Here is a 17,702-nt window from a genome sequence, read left to right on the forward strand (position 1 = left end):
AAAGGCTGAAGGAACTCGAGAGAAGATGGGAAGAGGATCTGGAGAAAGAAAATGAGAGGGGAGGACAGGAAACGGTGCAGTGACAGGCACCTATCCCAGATTGGGAGTAACTGTGCTCAGCACAGATGGTCTGCACACAAACTAAAGACGTGGTCAGATGGGGGCGCTCAGCGGCTCAGTCACTGAAGCATCTGCCTTCAGCTCAGGTCATGATCCTGGGGTCCTGGGATCGAGCCCGCTTCTGGGGTCCCTGCTCAGCGGGGAGCCTGCTTCTCCTTCTCCTTCTGTTCTTCCCCCTGCTCATGCTCGCTCTCTCTCTCCTTCTCAAATAAATATATAAAATCTTAAAAAAAGAACACAAGTTGTCAGGCGGGATGACAACAACACAACTTGACTATATGCTTTCCACAAAAAACCTGCTTCGAACAGAACCACGCAGGTCAGAGGTGAAATGAAGACACACCACGTGTTGGGCCGTGCCTCCCATGTCCACCCCGGATGTCAGAGTGTGACCTCATTTGGAAATGGCATCTTTGCAGATGTAGTCAACTGAGACGAGCCGTACCAGATTCGAGGGGCACTGCCAGTTTGCTGCTCCCACTGGGCACACTGGCCCAGCCACAGTCCTTCCACAAGACACAGTCCTGTGTCCAGGTCGCTGCCAGAGACACAGGGCTGCAGCGCCCGAGCCGGCCCGGACCTCAGACTATACAGGAACTGACTGGGGAGCGGTGGGATGAGTCAGGGGATTGAAATGAAGTGGAAAAGGGAAACTGAGGGGTGGAGGGCTTGGGGTGGCCAGGTGGGTGCAGGGCTCTGATGAAGGGGTTCTAGCAGAGGGGACCGCAGGCCAAGGCAGTGCAGGTGGTTCCCACTGCTGTTGACCAGGACGGAGGCCACTGAGTACTTCACAAAGCACTTTCTCAGAATCAGAACCAGAAGAGAACACATAAGCTGACCGGGAAAGTCCCAGCACTGGGGAACCGTTTCACCTGTTCAGCACGGGTCAGGCACGGCCTCCCACAAGCACCCTCCAGTGCCAGGTTCAGCTCCACATTCAACGGGGGACCAGGGCTTCCCTCTCACACTGCCCACGCCCAGGCCTGTAGCAGCCACGGGGCAGGAGGGGCCTCTGGCTGGGAGGGCAGGGCTTCCAAGGACACACCTGTCACAGTTCCCTGCTGGAGGCTGCCCAGAATCTTCTCACCCAAGAGATGGATCAGCCGAGTCACAACCTGGGGGCAGAGAAAGAAAGGAGGCCACACATTTAAACCAAGAACAGAAGCACCGTGGATCTGCATTTTCAAAACCACCATGTCTGTAAACCCCTCTGGGCTGAGGGCACTGGTGCGGTTGGCAGGCTGGTCACGGGGACGGGGCCCCAACTCTATGGGATGAGGGGCTGCCCCACAGAGAGCCGCTGGGGGCCAGCAGGTGTGAGGGGCACATGTCCTGTGACCTGGCGCCCGGGCCAGGGTCTCCTTTTACTTCCAGGGAAGGGAAACACCAGGGAAAGCCATGACCACCCCATGGGCAGGCCAGGAAGGGCTTCCACGCAGCCGAGGGAGGGCTCACCACGTGCTCCTGAGGGGGCCTGGCCTGGGCAGGACAAGGGCTGGGTGTTACATCATATCTAGAAACTATTACACGGCTACGTTAACACTGAATTTTTTTTTTTAAAAGATTTTATTTATTTATTCGACAGAGAGACAGCCAGCGAGAGAGGGAACACAGCAGGGGGAGTGGGAGAGGAAGAAGCAGGCTCATAGCGGAGGAGCCTGATGTGGGGCTCGATCCCACAACGCAGGGATCACGCCCTGAGCCGAAGGCAGACGCTTAACCGCTGTGCCACCCAGGCGCCCCAACACTGAATTTTTAAGAGTCACAAAGTATTTAAGTTTGGAATGCCAAGATATCTGTAATTTGCTTAAATACTTTTGTATAAAAATGAAGTGAGTTCAATTTTTTGACCACTCAGGGTTACAGCTGACAGAGGATGAACTGTCTGGGCCGCTCCCTCTGGGGCTCTTGGACGCAGTGCACGACCACTTTGAAAAGAGAAGCTGCTGTCAGCGTCAGTAAACCCTAAACTGTATCGGAAAGCAGGCTGACGGCACAGATGAGGTCGTTCTGATGCCGCTTCTCCTGCACTCTGCCGCCCAGGCCTCGGTCTCAGGCCGGCCTCCTGACCGTCCACAGCCCCGAGCTCTGGGGCTGAGTCTGGAGGGAGCGGGCTGAGACCTTAGGCTCCAGTACCCAGCGGCCCCTGCAAACCGACTCAGAGAGCCTCTCTTACCCCAGGATGCTGGAGTCAAAAACCCATGCGAGAGGCAAGTCAAACTGTCCCCATTTTAGCACGTGAGACAAAAACAGTCTGAGCTGTGACCCAAAACAGAAGGTAGAAAGGAGTCTGGTTTGTTTATAACTAATCTAGCATCAAACTGTTGATTGGAGAGAATTAAAAAAACACCCAACACATTAATACGGAAAATTTTACAATACACAACAGGTGAGGGAAGAGTGCAGTGACCCCACCCTCCCATCACCTGGCTGTAATCACCTTATTTCACACACACACACCCGAAAAAGTTTTGGTTTTTTTTTACACCTGAAAGAGTTTGAAGCCAATCCCAAACATAGCATTTTATCCACTAATATCTAAATCTGTTTCTCTAAAAGATAAGAGCCTTTAAAAACATACCCATGATCTAACTGCCACAATTACATATTTACAGTAATTCTAACTAAAGCTAATTTAACAATTAAAAATATAATAAAATAATTCTACATCAAGTGAAAAAGGTTCAGAACAAGCCCATGAACACATGAAAAGGCACTCAACACTTTTAGTCCTCAGGGGAATGCAAATTCGCACCCTGATGAGCACCACTTCCTACACGGGAGCAGCTAACATGGAAGGGGTCCCAGCACACAAGTGCCGCCCGTGACGGGCTGTGCGGTGCTGGGGCCCCACCCACGGGGATGGTCGGCAGTTTCTGAAAAAGTTCAACGTAGGTCTACCCTCTGACCCAGCAATGCCACTCTCAGGAAGCCCTGAAGAGAAATGAAAAAATGTGCCACAGAAACATGCACAGCAACCTTTCCATACCAGCCACACGCTGGGAACAGCCTGAATGTCAGGAGGACAGGTGAGCCAGTGCAGTGCACAGTGGAATACTGGTCTGCAGTAAAAGGAACACACCAACGAGACACAGACCTCAGATATCACACCAAGTAACAGAAGCCAGGCAGAAAACACCGTGTTCTGTACTATTTCATTTATGTGAAATCCAAGAACAGACAGAGAGAGGACAGTGATTGGGGGCAGGGGAAGCTGGCTGGCAGCAGCCCCCCTATGGGGCCCGTTGTGCTGGAGGGCACAGAGCAAGCCTGGGGTCTAGGCAAGGCCAGTATCTGTGGGAGAGCACCCATGAGCCCTGGCTGCTCTGAGTGGTGGTCAGCCCAGCAGTAGCCAGAGAATGAGGGACAAGCATCAGGACAGGCCCTGGGCTCCTGGGAATTTCTGATGGGGAAGTCTGTGGACCCCCAGGGGAGTGGGTATGAGCAGAGGGTCTTTTTATGGGTCCACCAGGGAGCAGCCCTGAAGAAGGAAGGGAAGAACGACGGGGGAGTAAACAGAAGGGGGAAGGAACCATGAGAGACTACGGACCCTGGGAAACAAACTGAGGGCTTCAGACGGGAGGGGGGTGGGGGAATGGGATAGGCCGGTAATGGGTAGTAAGGAGGGCACGTATTGCATGGTGCACTGGGTGTTATACGCAAATAGCGAATCATGGAGCATTGCATCAAAAACTAAGGATGGTGACTAACATAACATAATAAAAAATTAAAAAAAAAAAAAGAAGAAGAAGAGGAAGTGGCCTGGCTCACCCTTGCTCCCAGTGACCCCATAGCTCCCAGTGGCCCGCAGACTGGCCCCAGCCACCTCCACAACCATCCTGCCATTCACAGGAGTCTCCCGGGGTTTAGATTCAGGCCCTCACATTTGAACCCAGGTTACCCCACACGCCACAGGCTGGCAGAAGTGCTAGCTGAGGGAGGGAAGAAGGGGGTGGCCCTCCCTAGGTGAGTCTCAGGACAGTGGCTTGGGGCCAGGCTGGGTACTGCCAGGTCTGGCAGGGGCAAGAGCAGCATGGAGCTGGAAGTGGCGGGGTGTGAGGGGATGTCAGCAGCCTAGTGTGGGGTGGTCCTGAGGGAGGGACGGCACACACTTCTAAACAGCTCAGGATGGGAGCAGATGTTCTCACCACTGGAGAGGGAGAGGCTGGCGTGGAAGGGAAGACCGTGGAAGCTCCCGGGCTGGGCCCACTCGGCAGGCCTAGCTCCACCAAAGGGACCAAGGGCTCTAGGCCAGAAACGCACAGGGCACAGCAGAAGGACTCCAAGGGGCCCTCAGGGACCAAATCTGGGGCATGAACATCCAGATGAAAGATGACAGTAAAGGACTATGAACTATCTAACTGGAGCCAGAAATACGGTGGCCTGCCAAGAAGGTATGGCCCTTTCCCTGGGCCAGCTCCCTGTGCCCAGGAGACTAGGCGGCCCACAGGAGAGACTCCTGACGTGCCCCCCCGGGCTGCTTCCCCAGGGAAGGCACTCTAAATCACTCACAAAAAAACATCCCTTCCCTGGTTTCCAACTGGAAAGACGTGCCCTGTGACGGAACTGGGCCTGCCCACGTGGGATGCAGCAGGGCCTCCAGCCAAGTCCTGCAGGGGCCCGGCCTGCTTGCAAAGGCGTAGCTTCCCCACTGGCTGTGCCCTTAGGAACCTTGCCGCTAGGACAGGAGGCGGCTCCCTGCAGGGAGCAGGGACACCGCAGGTGCGCAGGGGTCTCGACTCTACCGCCGTCCTGTGGGCTAACATTCCTTCTTTTTTTTTTTTTGAAAGATTTTATTTATTTATTTGACACAGAGAGAGAGACAGCCAGCGAGAGAGGGAACACAAGCAGTGGCAGTGGTGAGGAAGAAGCAGGCTCCCAGCGGAAGAGCCCGATGCAGGGGCTCGATCCCAGAACGCCGGGATCATGCCTGAGGTGAAGGCAGACGCTTAACGACTGAGCCATCCAGGCGCCCCTGGGCTAACATTCCTTAAACACACCCTAATCAAATCATATTTTTTAGAGTTGATTTACTCATATGTAGAGTATTTGTAGCTATGGCACTAAGAGAAATGACTGAAAGTTTGCTTTTCTGCATTTTTATCAACTTTTGGTATTAAAATTAACTTCATAAAATGAACTGGGGGATTTTCCATGTGTTCTAGAGCAGAGAGGTTCGTGGGACAGGTGCACACGGGGCTGAGGAGGGAAGAACAGGCCATCTCTTCCTCAGGCGGCAGCTCTGCTGCTGACCCTTCTCCAAACCCCTGAGCTCAACGGCTCTCCCCTTTCCCTGGCTGCACTCCTACTACTTTAAAGCAGGGAGGGCAATTCCAGAAACCAGCCATGCTAACTGCCCCAGAAGCAATACAGACTCCCTTCCCTCTGCTGCTGGCTGATGGCCACTGGCCCAAGCTCCGTCTGCCTTCTCCAAATTCCGAGTTCACCTTTCCCGGATGCAGAGCAAGGAAGCCCTGCACTGCGGAAACTACACATTCCTTGTGCTTACTCCTGCCTGTCCTGAGACTCCTCGCTGGTTTTAAACATCACTTGGGACATCACTCGTCTTATGGGATGGGCCAGGCACGCTTCACTCGCTGGGTCCCCAAGTCCCCCTCCTGCCTCCTGGCAGTGCCCAAGTCACCTGTCGCCAGGCCCTTATCCCTACATGCTGGTCCACACGGACACTTCCTTTAAAGCGTGCAACCTGCCTGCTCTAGGTCACTGCAATCTGCACCTCAGTCTGGTACTTAGAAGAACGCAGCCCAGTGTCTGATAATCCTGAGTTCACGGTCTGGACGGGCTGCTGCCTGAAGGCAGGCAGCAACAGCAGCGCTTACCTGTGGGTACCTGCGCTTGATGGATGTCAGGGCTCCTGTCGGAAGCTTGGCCAGCTCCGAGTCCCGAACGGCATGCACCGTGGTCGCCCTGGCCTGGTGGGTGAGCGTCTCCACCTGCAGAAGAGAGGCTGGGGAGACACGGCCATCCTGCTCACGCCCCCCAGCTGGCCGCACTCTGAACCCAACCAGAAGGCAGAGCACATGGCAGCCCTCCTGGAACGTGGCGTACAGGGGGAAACGGGAGAAGGGGCTAGTCTAACCACCCCTCGCTGCTGGAGGAGCATCAGTGAGAGCTTGCAGGAGGGCGTGCTGCCAGCAGCACTGGGACCTGGGGTCAGGCACCAGGAAGAAACCAGGCAGCTGTCCCTCAGCCGGGGCCTCGTCCTACATGCAAGTCTCAGAGGAACCACCTTGAGGAATGTTTTCCTGGCAGGGGAGAAAGGGCTGTTCCAGGTTCCCACCCGGCCAGCCGGCTGCTCTCCCTGGAGACGTTCAGAAGTGACTGCCTGGGTGGGAGCACGCAAGTCACCCCCCGGAAAGGCATGCCCCAGATGAGGGGGGTAGGAGCCCTCCTCAGGTGACCTCCAGGGCTCCCTCCCCCTGCCCATGTAATGGGCTAGTAGTCACCCCAGGGCAGGGCATGGTGAGGAGAGAGCCTGGCCCTACCACACCAATGAGGTCTCCACGGCCGTACTCCCCCGCCAGGCGTTTTTTGCCGTCGTCCTTCCGGATCACGGAGCGTAGCCGGCCGCTGAGGACGATGTAGGTGCAGTCTGACTTGTCCCCCTGCCTGCAGGGACAGAGGCTGTCAGGAGCGGAGGGGCAAGGTCAGGAAGCCCTCCACTATTCGAGGTGGGGAAAAAAAAAAAGAATGCAATCTTCCCACTGTATTTTTTTGTTTTGGAAAATATGGTTACTTTTCATTAAAAAATACACATGCTAGGGGCGCCTGGGTGGCTCAGTCGGTTGGGTGTCTGCCTCCGGCTCAGGTCATGATCCCAGGGTCCTGGGATCGAGTCCCACATCGGGCTCCCTGCTCAGCGGGGAGCCTGCTTCTCCCTCTGCTCCCCGCCCCGCTTGTGCATGCGTGCTCTCTCTCTCAAATAAATAAAATCTTAAAAAAAAAAAAAAAGGATTTTATTTATTTATTCGACAGAGAGAGAGACAGCCAGCGAGAGAGGGAACACAAGCAGGGGGAGCGGGAGAGGGAGAAGCAGGCTCATAGCGGAGGAGCCCGATGTGGGGCTCGATCCCAGAACGCCGGGATCACGCCCTGAGCCGAAGGCAGACGCTCAACCGCTGTGCCACCCAGGCGCCCCAATAAATAAAATCTTTAAAAAGAAAATGTCCTTAGTTTTAATTTTCAATACCATGAAAATCAATAGCTGTAACCCGCATGTGTGTGACCCTGGATGCAGCCGCTGCTGTGACACGGAGCTACGGGTGCCCAGACGAGATCACAGGGAGACGAGACACAGGGAGGGCTCCTACCCCCCTGCACACGAGCACATCCATCAATGCCACTTTAACGTCACCTCTGCTGGGCCATCTCAAACGATAGTGTGGATTTGCAGGGAATGATGTGGAAGGACGCCCGTGAGAAAGCGTGTGACGGGTGTGGTGACCTCAGGGAGCAGAGCTGCCTCCGTCACAGGCACCGTCTCCCCAGCGCAGACAGTGCAGAGGGCAGAGACCTGCACCCCCGCGGGCCCCACCTGTACACTGCGCGCCCGGCCTCCACCTCCATCCAGTCCAGCGCAAAGTCGATCTGCCGCACAAAGGACGACACCCGCTTCACCACGGTGTGCGCGACGCCCAGGACCACAGTCGGCTGCTTCCGCATAATCCTGCCGAGCCGGGCCAGAGTCACTCCTGCACCACCACGGCCTAGAGCCAATCCCACCAGTGCTACCCCTTCCCTCCAGGCCACAGCACTTGAAAGTTGGAAGGACCCACACCCCCCTTTCTCAAACAGTGATGCCATGTAGCACGTGACAGAGACACGGGCCCAGGGCCAGGACAGAGCTCGGTGCCCACTCAGCCATCTGCTCCATCGTGGCCCACGTACACCCAGCGGCCAGCAGCCCTGGGCCCGCCCGCGGAGCCCCCTGCCTGCTGCATCTACCCCACAGATGTGCTCAGAGCACAGGCCTCACATGGGGGCCCGACCCCAGTAGTGGGATGCAAAGTCCCTGCCCCCCGCAATGTGCCATGAAGTCCAGAGTGGCTGGGGAAAGGGGTTGAGAGGGGGCACAAGATTGAAGATGAGGCCGAGAGGTCGGAGGGCAACGACCACGTGTGGTCTTGAGCCGGGAAAGGTGGTGGGTGGATCCTGGGCATGATGGCAGGCTCTGGCCTGCAGGAACACAATGGACTTGGTTCCCTGGTCGCCATGCGTGAACAGGCTCCTGGCGGTGAGGGCAGCAGCAGGGGCGTGGTCAGCTCAGGGGCTGCAGCCGGACTGGGGCCACTCCAGCACTCAGCCCGAGAGATGGGCAGATAAGAGTCACTAGTCACAGAGCAGACAAAAGTGGGAGTGGGAGCAAAGTGGGGAGAAATCTACAGTTCGGCTTTGGTCAACAGATTAAGGAAGCCCCTGAGGCACCCCAGGGGGATGTCAAGACACCAGGCTGACACACAAGCCTGCACTTAGGAGGAAGTTTGTGGGGGAGATATGAATTTGGCACATAAAGGCCCAGGATTGGATGAGATCACTCAGGACACCAGACAATGTCTACAGGGCAGGAGCTGCCGGCAGCAGGAGACTCACACTGTGAGCATGCAGACACACACACAGGGGAGTCAGGCAGGAGACCAGCCTGAGGACATGTCTGGGCCTGGACAGGGTGGACAGGGCTGACGAGGGTCTATGCCCAGGCTTAGGGGTGACGTGGACTGTGTCTTCCTAAAGAGGAGCGGGAGTCCTCCTGGGCTAACCCGCCGTGCGACACCCCTGTCCTGCTACCTCACCCTCGCCCTCACAAGGCACCCCTCGCCCTTGTCCCTGGGACTCCCATCTCAGGCATGAGTAGGGCCAGAGGCAGGACCTGGAGAGGTGCCTGACGTGGGCCCCACCACAGCCACCACCTGCAAAGGAGCCACCCAGGCCGGCCTGGACTCATGGCAGGTCAGGGCCCAGTAGAGACTCACTCATAGAAGTGTGCCTTAGAGATGGAGAGAAAGCTGCAGTCCCTGTTGGCCTTGATGGTGAAGATGAGGGGCTCTCCTGTGAGCACAGCCAGCTGGCCTACCATCTCCCCGGGGCGCACGACGAACAGGCAGGTGTCTTCCTCGCTGTCAATCTTCCGCTGGTACACATGCAGCAGCCCCGAGACCACGAAGAGGATGTTCATGTCCTGACCAAACAAGGGGTGTGGGCTGGAGACCATGGGGGCTCTGCCACAGGCTGGGCTTCTCCTATGCCTGCACTGTCTCATGTCACTATTCCTGGGCCCAGGCTCTCCCAGGAAAAGTGTCAGCAGGGTCCATGGTTTTACCGTTTGATCATCAATCACAGGAGGTCAATTCTTTAGTGGCAGAGGGCCTAGCCTGTGGCAGACGCATACCCCTCCCGCACGTCAGCGGGCCTGTGTGGACACGCGTGCTGCCAGGCAGCTGCTTCCCAGGCTCTATGGCCCTGCTGCCCAGGTGACAGCCATCCAGAGGCCTCCAGATGTGCTTCCTTCTCTCTCCACATGGCCCTGCTGAGTCTCCCTGACCCTGTACACATCACACGTCTGCCAGGTGTGCCTATGAGACCAGTCTGATGCCAACCTCAACTTACCTGTGTCCATCACCCGGCCTCTCTCCAGACCTGCTCACTCTGCTCTGGTCGGACTGCTCCTCTCTGCTCTGAGCAGGAGGGCCAGTGCAAGGCTCTGGGAGGCCCGAGGGCAGAGGCCTGGCCCTCAGGGTCTGGGAGGCCAGGAACAGACAGGCCGGCTCTATACCCCGTGCCCCCCCGCCACAGCCTCTGAGGGGTCCCTGGGTGCTGTGCACCATGGAAGACCGTAGCGAGGACTGAGGCCAACCAGCAGGCGCGGGCTTTCCTGACCCGTGGCCCAGACTAACCAGGCACAAGACAGTCAGCCAGCAGTCTGCTTCCTTTGGAGAAAAGGAAGAGCCTTTCCTGGTCATGGCACAGACAAGAGGGAAGAAGGGGGAGAGGAAGAGGCAGCGACGCTGATGCCTTCAGACAGCCTCAGAAAGTTCCCCGGGGGCCTGATGTCACCCCGCCCCCCAGGCTGGACCTCCACACCTTCCCCATCCAGGGCCCACAGGCTCCTGCTGCCTGGGCACATCTGTCCCCCAAGTCCTGTCCCTGGGTCTGCACAGCCAGCTGGGATCACCTGGACCCTTACGAGACAGGAGTGGAGGGCCCAGGCTCAGTCTGCTCTCCCAACAAGAAAGACCTGTCTCACCAAAGCCGCTCTAAAAGCAAACTAGACAAAACACGGTCCACCACGCTAGTGCCGGAGCCAGAGAAAACCCAACTCCTACAGAGGGAGACACGCAGACCACGCCTGCACCAGGGCAGACGAGCTCCCCGGGGGGTAGACGCTGTGGAGATTATTTTTGCCTGCCCAACAGAAGGCGGCTTTCAGAATGAGAAATAACGTTCATTTCATTAAAAAAAATTATTTTTTATCTGTATTTGGATTTGAGAATTGAGGAAAACAAAAGCATCTCTTCTGCACCTGTGAGATCAGTGATGACTCTCGTACAAATGTACGTACGTGTGCGTCTGTGAGCGTGGACACGTACCCTCCCCCGTGAGAAGGACAGGCTGGGTGATTGGCAACATGTCTGCAGGCACTCCCACAAGCCCGGGGTAAAGAGTGCCCCAGAAACGGGGATGACAGGCCCTGCATCACACGTCCAGCGTGTGCCTAGGCTGGGCCACATGGAGGCCGCCTCCTCAGGGTCCATCCAGTGCTGGTTACAGCACTGGGCAGGCCTGGGTGCCACTCCCTCCAGCTGCGGCCTTTTGCTCACCTGGTCTCCCTGTTTCGACACCACCGTGCCCCCCGGAACATGGAGAAGCGTCACCCGGCCATCCAAGAGCGAGGGGTCCTAAAAACAGGAACGCAGGGGTCAACACAAGAAGGCTGGCCCTGGCCCCCACAAGGAACACGGACACGCGCTCAGACCACCGCCAAGGTGGACCCTGCACAGCCACGCATGGCAATCTGGTACCATCAGCACAGGACACCCAGTCATGGGGCCCCGGGGTCTCTTGAGCTCTACCTCCAGGAGCGCAAGTGGGCTCCCACAGAAAATGGGGAAAAAATGCCCCTGGGTCTCCAGCAGGGGGAGGGAAAGGAAACATTCTGAAGCCCCCAGAGTATTCTGTTCTCCACAGACCTGCCCTCAGGGGAAACTGCTGGGGTCCATCAGGGCTCCGCTAATCATTGGAAGGGGAGGTGGGGGTGAAACAGAATTACGACCCAGGCACACAGCCCTTGCTGAAGACCGACCAACATGGGCCGCCGCGTACCCTGCTCCCCACGCCTCGCTGCCCCATCACTCAACATCCGTTGACTGCAGTGCCTTCGCTTTCTCTCTTCATTAATTATAAGTTTAATATAACAAATGTCGTTAAAGCAGCAATTCAAAACCATGAATCTTTTCAAAGGTGCACAGGGCTATTACAAGGTCAGCTGGCAGTAATGCAGCTACTATCTGGTACGGATGAAATGCTGGGCTGTGGGGTCAGGGTATGCTGCCATCCCAAGGGAGGAAGACACCCCTTCCCCCATTACGCCTCTTCAAGCCCAGAGCCCAGAGGGAACCCGAGAAGCCCAGAAAACAGGCCTGGGAGGTGGCTGTACCCCTGGAAGCCAGGCAGGAGCCACAGATCGGATCCTAGGTCCCACACCCCTGCTGTGCTGGGCTGGCTTCTCAGCTCCCCCTCCATCTGGCCCCAGGTGGGGGCTTCCGTGGCAGCAACTGTGAGGCTGAGGAGGGAATGCGCCCAACCCCAGCGACTCCCTGCCTGGATCACGCTAGAGAAGCAGAGGGAGCCCACAGTTCCTTTGACCAGGGATGTCCTGTCCCGCTATCAAGAAACAGCCACAAGGTACACAAAACGCAGAAGAGAGAGAGCAGCCCCAGAACCAGACTCAGACCTGCCGGGGGTGTTGGAATTCTCAGACCAGAATTTTATGCAACTGTGGTTAAGACAGGCTAAGGGCTCTAAGATGTAGACAGCACACAAGAATAAACAGAGGTAGAAATCCTGAGAACTGAAGAGAGAAGCTGGAGATAAAGACAGGGTGGCAGAAATGAGCCCCTTGATGATCTCCTTTGCAGACTGGACTCGCCGAGCAGTCTTGACGCTTGAAGACACAGCAACAGAAACCCTGAAATTGAAAAGCAAGCAAGCAAACAAAACTGATAAACACAGAAGAGGATACCCAAGGACGGTGGGACAACGACAAACGTGTAACATATGTGTGATGGGAAGGCCAGGAGGACCCCCCAAATTAATGTCAGACACCAAACCACAGGCCCAGCCAAGCAGGACAAATGCCAAAAACCCACACCAGGCTTAGTTACAGAAAATTAAAGATAGGGGCACCTGGGTGGCTCGTCGTTAAGCGTCTGCCTTTGGCTCAGGGCGTGATCCCGGCATTTTGGGATCGAGCCCCACATCAGGCTCCTCTTCTGGGAGCCTGCTTCTTCCTCTCCCACTCCCCCCCGCTTGTGTTCCCTCTCTTGCTGGCTGTCTCTCTCTCTCTGTCAAATAAATAAATAAAATCTTAAAAAAAAAAAAAAAAGAAAAGAAAATTAAAGATAAAGATCCTGGAAGAAGCCCGAGGGAAGAAACACTTGACCTAAAGAGGAACAAAGGTAAGAATGATATCCGACTTCTCCTCTGGACGCACAGGAGCAAGAAAAGAGTAAGTCGAATATTTAAAATGTTGAGAGAAAAAAACAACCTAGAATTCTGTACCCAGTGAAATCATCCTTCAAAAGTGCGGGAGCAATAAAGATGTCTAACAAACGAGAACCGGGGACTCGGGTGCCGGCAGACCTGCCTCGCATGATGTTCAAAGAACCCCTTCAGAGAGAAGGAAAATGATAAAGGTCAGAGCCATGGATCTCCATAGAGAAAGAGCACAGGAGAATCCAGCAAAGGCAAAATAAACACTTCCATTGTCCTTCTTCTTTGTTTTTGTTCTTGAAAGATTTTATTTATTAATTTGGCAGAGTGCGAGCGAGCAGAAGCAGGGGGAGCAGTAGGCAGGAGAGGGAGAAGCGGACTTCCCACCATGCAGAGAGCCCAACGTGGGACTCGATCCCAGGACCCCAGAATCACGACCTAAGCTGAAGGCAGACGCTTCACCGACTGAGCCACCCAGGCGCCCCTGTTTTTGTTTTTGTTTTTTTTTAAGATTTTATTTTTAAGTACTCTCTACACCCAGCATGGGGCTTGATCTTACAACACTGAGATTAAAAGAGTCACACGCTCCAGGCGCCTCGGGGGTTCAGTGGTTAAGCATCTGCCTTTGGCTCAGGTCATGACCCTGGAGTCCCAGGATCGAGTCTCACATTGGGCTCCCTGCTCTGCAGGGAATCTCTTTCTCCCTCTGACCCTCCCCCAACTCACGCTTTCTCTCTCTCATTCTCTCTCTCAAATAAATAATATCTTAAAAAAAAAAAAAAAAAAAGAGTCCCACACTCCCCTGAGGGTGGCCAGCTGGGCGACCCTCCCTGTCCTTATTCTTAACTGATCTTCAATACAGCAATGCAACAGCAACGCCCGTACTTGGTATGCATGCTACGATGACCCGGGGTGGCAGGTCAGGGTTATGTGGCTCCAAGTTCTCACGCTCTTCAAAGCAGTTTAGTGTTTAAAAGGAAAACTCCCTGTTTCCCTACACACTGAATACGTCCAACCACACGCAGTGGGCTTTCCCACTCGGGGCAGGTCTCCGGCTCTCTGCGACACCTGCTGGGCAGCCTGCAAGTCAACCCAGTTTTGACCCCACAGGTTAGGGGCTCCGTCCCACCAGACTGCCCCCACTTCAGACGCCAGTCCCAAGTAGAGGGCCCCCAGGGTGCACACAACTGGCTACACAAGGGACTGGCTATGAATTGAAGGTTCCCACAACCCTCTCCTCGAGTTCACAGAACTCAGGGAAACACGCGTGTGCTGTCGCCGGTTTTGTTACATAGAGCACTAGTCAAGAACAGCCCAGTGGAAGTGATGCATAGGGCCGGGTATGGGGGGAAGGTCGTGGAGCTTCTGTGCCCTCTCTGGGTGCATCACCCTGCCCACGTGGGTGTGTTCACCCACCTGGAAGCTCTCTGAGCCCCGTAGTTTACGGATTTCTGTGGTGGCGTCATCACGTAGGCGTGATGGATTATTAACTCAGTCTGCAGCCCCTCTCCCGTCTCTGGAGGATGGGGGTAGGGCTGAAAGTGCAAGCTTCTGACTGTGGCTTTGTCTTTTCTGGTGATCAGCCCCGTCCAGAGTCACCTCAGGAGCTGTCAGGAGCCGCGGGCAGAGACCAATACATATATTTCTGATTATGTCTCTGTAATTTGAAAGTGGACTAGGGTTAGGTGTAAATGTGTCTTGCAAATTTAGGGCAACCACTAAAAAAAGTAAAAAAGGAATGTAACAAATTAACTAAAAAAGAAGAAAAAATAGGTCATATAAAACGCCCCATCAAATGACAAAAAGCAGAAGAGTGGTGGACAAAAATAAGAACAGAACACAAGGGCGACAAAGAGAAAACGGTAACCAGTGTGGTAGATAGTAACCCGATTATATCAATAATCACCTAAACATCAATGGTGTGAATGCACCAGTTAAAAGACAAAGATTGTCTGACCAGCTACAACCGCATGTTGTCTCCAAGAAACCCACCTTAAATGTAAAGACACACACAGCTTAAAAGGAGATGAACAGAGAAAGACCATGTTAGCACTAAGCAAAGGCAGCAGAAGCAGCTCTGTTCATTTCAGATGAAGCCTACTCCAGAGAAGGAAGATTAGCAGGGATGACGGGCATCACACAGGGGTCAGTTCTCGAACAGGTAACAACCCGGCACGTGGTGTGTGCGTGCCTGACAGCAGAGCACGAACCTGCATGAGACACAAACTGACAGAAGTGCCGCGGAAGTAGACGGATTCCGTGCAGCGGCAGCGGGCGGCAGAGAATCAGGAAGGGCACAGCGAGCTCAACAGAACCATCCAACAACGGGGCACAATTCATAGCTATAAATTGCTTCGTACAAAAGAGCGGAACACGGTCTTCTCACGTGCAACATTCTCTGAGATAGCCTGCATCTTCTGCCATAAACCCCATCTTCACAAATTTAAGAAAATGCTAATCATACAATGTCTATTCTCAGAGCATGTGGAACGACACTACAAGTCCTAACAGAAAGATAAATGGAAGATCTGAAAATACTTGGAAATTAAACAACCCGCTTCTTTTTTTTTTAAAGATTTTTTTAAGTAATGCTTACACCCATGTGGTGCTTGAACTCAATCCCAACAATCCCAAGGATCAAGAGTTGGACACTCAACCCACTGAGCCACCCAGGCACCCTGAAACAACATACTTTTTTTTTTTTAAAGATTTTATTTATTTATTTGACAGAGATAGAGACAGCCAGCGAGAGAGGGAACACAAGCAGGGGGAGCGGGAGAGGAAGAAGCAGGCTCACAGCAGAGGAGCCTGATGTGGGGCTCGATCCCATAACGCCGGGATCACGCCCTGAGCCGAGGCAGACGCTTAACCACTGAGCCACCCAGGCGCCCCTGAAACAACATACTTTTTAAAAAAGATTTTTATTTATTTATCTTAGAGAGACAGCGGAGTGGAGGGGCAGAGGGAGAGAAGCAGACTCCTTGCTGAGTGTAGAGCCCTTATCAATAAAATCAGTAAGCCCCTAGCCAGACTAAGAAAGAAAGAAAAAGAGTAAAAATTATTAATATCAGAAATGAAAGAAGGGTCCTGACTACAGATGCCAAGCAAAGGAAAAGGAAAATGAAGGGATACTATGAACAACTGTGTGCTCAGCAACTTGGTACCTACATGAGATGAGCCCACTCCTTGAAAGACACATTCCACCAAAATTCACCGAAAAAAAGAGACTATCTGAATAAGCCTATATCTATTAAGAAATTTAATCAGCAATTACTAACCTTCCAAAACAGAAAGCACTATGCCCATATGGGCTGGTTCACTGGTAGATTCTACCAAATACATAAGGAAGAAATTCTATCAATTCTCTGTAGGGGCACCTGGGTGGCTCAGTCAGTGAAGCCTCTGCCTTCAGCTCAGGTCGTGATCCCCGAGTCCCGGGATTGAGCCCTGTGTCAGATTCTCTTCTCAGCAGGGAGCCTGCTTCTCCCTCTGCCCCCTGCTCCTACTCTCTCTCTCTCTCTAATAAATAAATAAATAAATAAACAAACAAATAAATAAAATCTTTTAAAAAATTCTCTACGATCTCTTTCAGAAAACAGAAGCAATTCTTCTTAGCTCATTCTATGAGGCCAGCATTTCCCTAACACCAAAACCAGACAAAAACGTTTCTAGAAAAAAAATAGACCAATATCTCTCAGGAACACAAATGCAAAAATTCGCAACAAAGCATTAGCAAATCAAATCAAACAACATATAAAAAGAACTATACACAACAACCAAGTGGGATCTGTCCCAGGTATGCAACGCTGGACCAACATTTGAAAATTAATTAATGTAATTCATCCCATCAACAGACTAAAAAAGAAAAATCACATGGTCATATTAATAGATGCAGAGAAAGCACTTGATAAAATCCAACACCCAGTCATCACAAAAGCTCTCAGTAAACTAGGAAGAGAGCGGAGCTTTCTCAACTTGATAAAGACTATCCTCAAAAAACCTACAGCTCACATCACCTCATCTTAATGATGAGAAACTCGAAGTTTTCCCGCTAAGATCAGGTACAAGGCAAGGATGTCACCTCTCACCACTCTTTTTCAACATTGTACTGGAGGTCTGTGGTAATGCAATAAGGCAGCAAGAAAAGGAAATAAAGGGGCACCCTGGGTGGCTCAGTTGGTTAAGGATCTGCCTTTGGCTCAGGTCATGATCTCAGGTCCTGGGATAGAGCCCCGCACAAGGCTCCACGCTCATCAGGGAGCCTGTTTGTCCCTCTTCTGCACCGCTCATGCTCTCTCTCAAATAAGTAAATAGAATCTTAAAAAAAAAAAAAAGGAAAGAAAATATAACGTATACAGATCGGGAAGAAAGACATAAGACCATCTTTGTTCTCAGATGAAGTGATGATCTATGTAGAAAATCCAAAAGAATCAAGAAAAAAACTCCCACAACTAGTAAGCAATTATAGCAAGGCTGCAGGATAAAAGGTTACTACACAAAAGTCAATTGCCTTCCCACATACCAGCAATGAACAAGTGAAACCTGAAATTAAAAATACAACAACATTTACATTAGCATTCACAAAATGAAATACTTATGTATAAACCTAAAAAAATACATGAAAAAACTACAAAACTTTAATGAAATATATCATAAAATAAAGAATTGGAGAAATATTCCATGTTCATGGATAGGAAGACTGAGAATTGTCATGATGTCAGTTTTTCCCAACTTAATCTACAGATTCCATGCAATCCCATCAAATCCCAGCAAGTTATTTTGTAGATATCAATAAACTGACTCTACAGTTTATATGGAGAAGCAAGAGTCCCTGAATAACCAACACTCCAATCCAG

At 52.9% G+C, this 17,702-nt stretch overlaps 1 protein-coding gene across 1 annotated transcript in view; it reads right to left on the reverse strand.

Annotated features, from left to right (window-relative positions):
• PNPLA7 (patatin like phospholipase domain containing 7) overlaps positions 1-17,702 on the reverse strand; it is a 68,149-nt gene that overhangs the window by 25,572 nt on the left and 24,875 nt on the right. Inside the window, 6 exon segments of the mRNA XM_044380547.3 lie at positions 1,166-1,235; positions 5,961-6,074; positions 6,627-6,750; positions 7,676-7,807; positions 9,111-9,316; positions 10,956-11,033. Coding sequence (XP_044236482.1) covers positions 1,166-1,235; positions 5,961-6,074; positions 6,627-6,750; positions 7,676-7,807; positions 9,111-9,316; positions 10,956-11,033 — 724 coding nt within the window.

This window comes from Ursus arctos, unplaced genomic scaffold, assembly GCF_023065955.2.
Source record: "Ursus arctos isolate Adak ecotype North America unplaced genomic scaffold, UrsArc2.0 scaffold_18, whole genome shotgun sequence".
Taxonomy (NCBI): Eukaryota; Metazoa; Chordata; class Mammalia; order Carnivora; family Ursidae; genus Ursus; species Ursus arctos.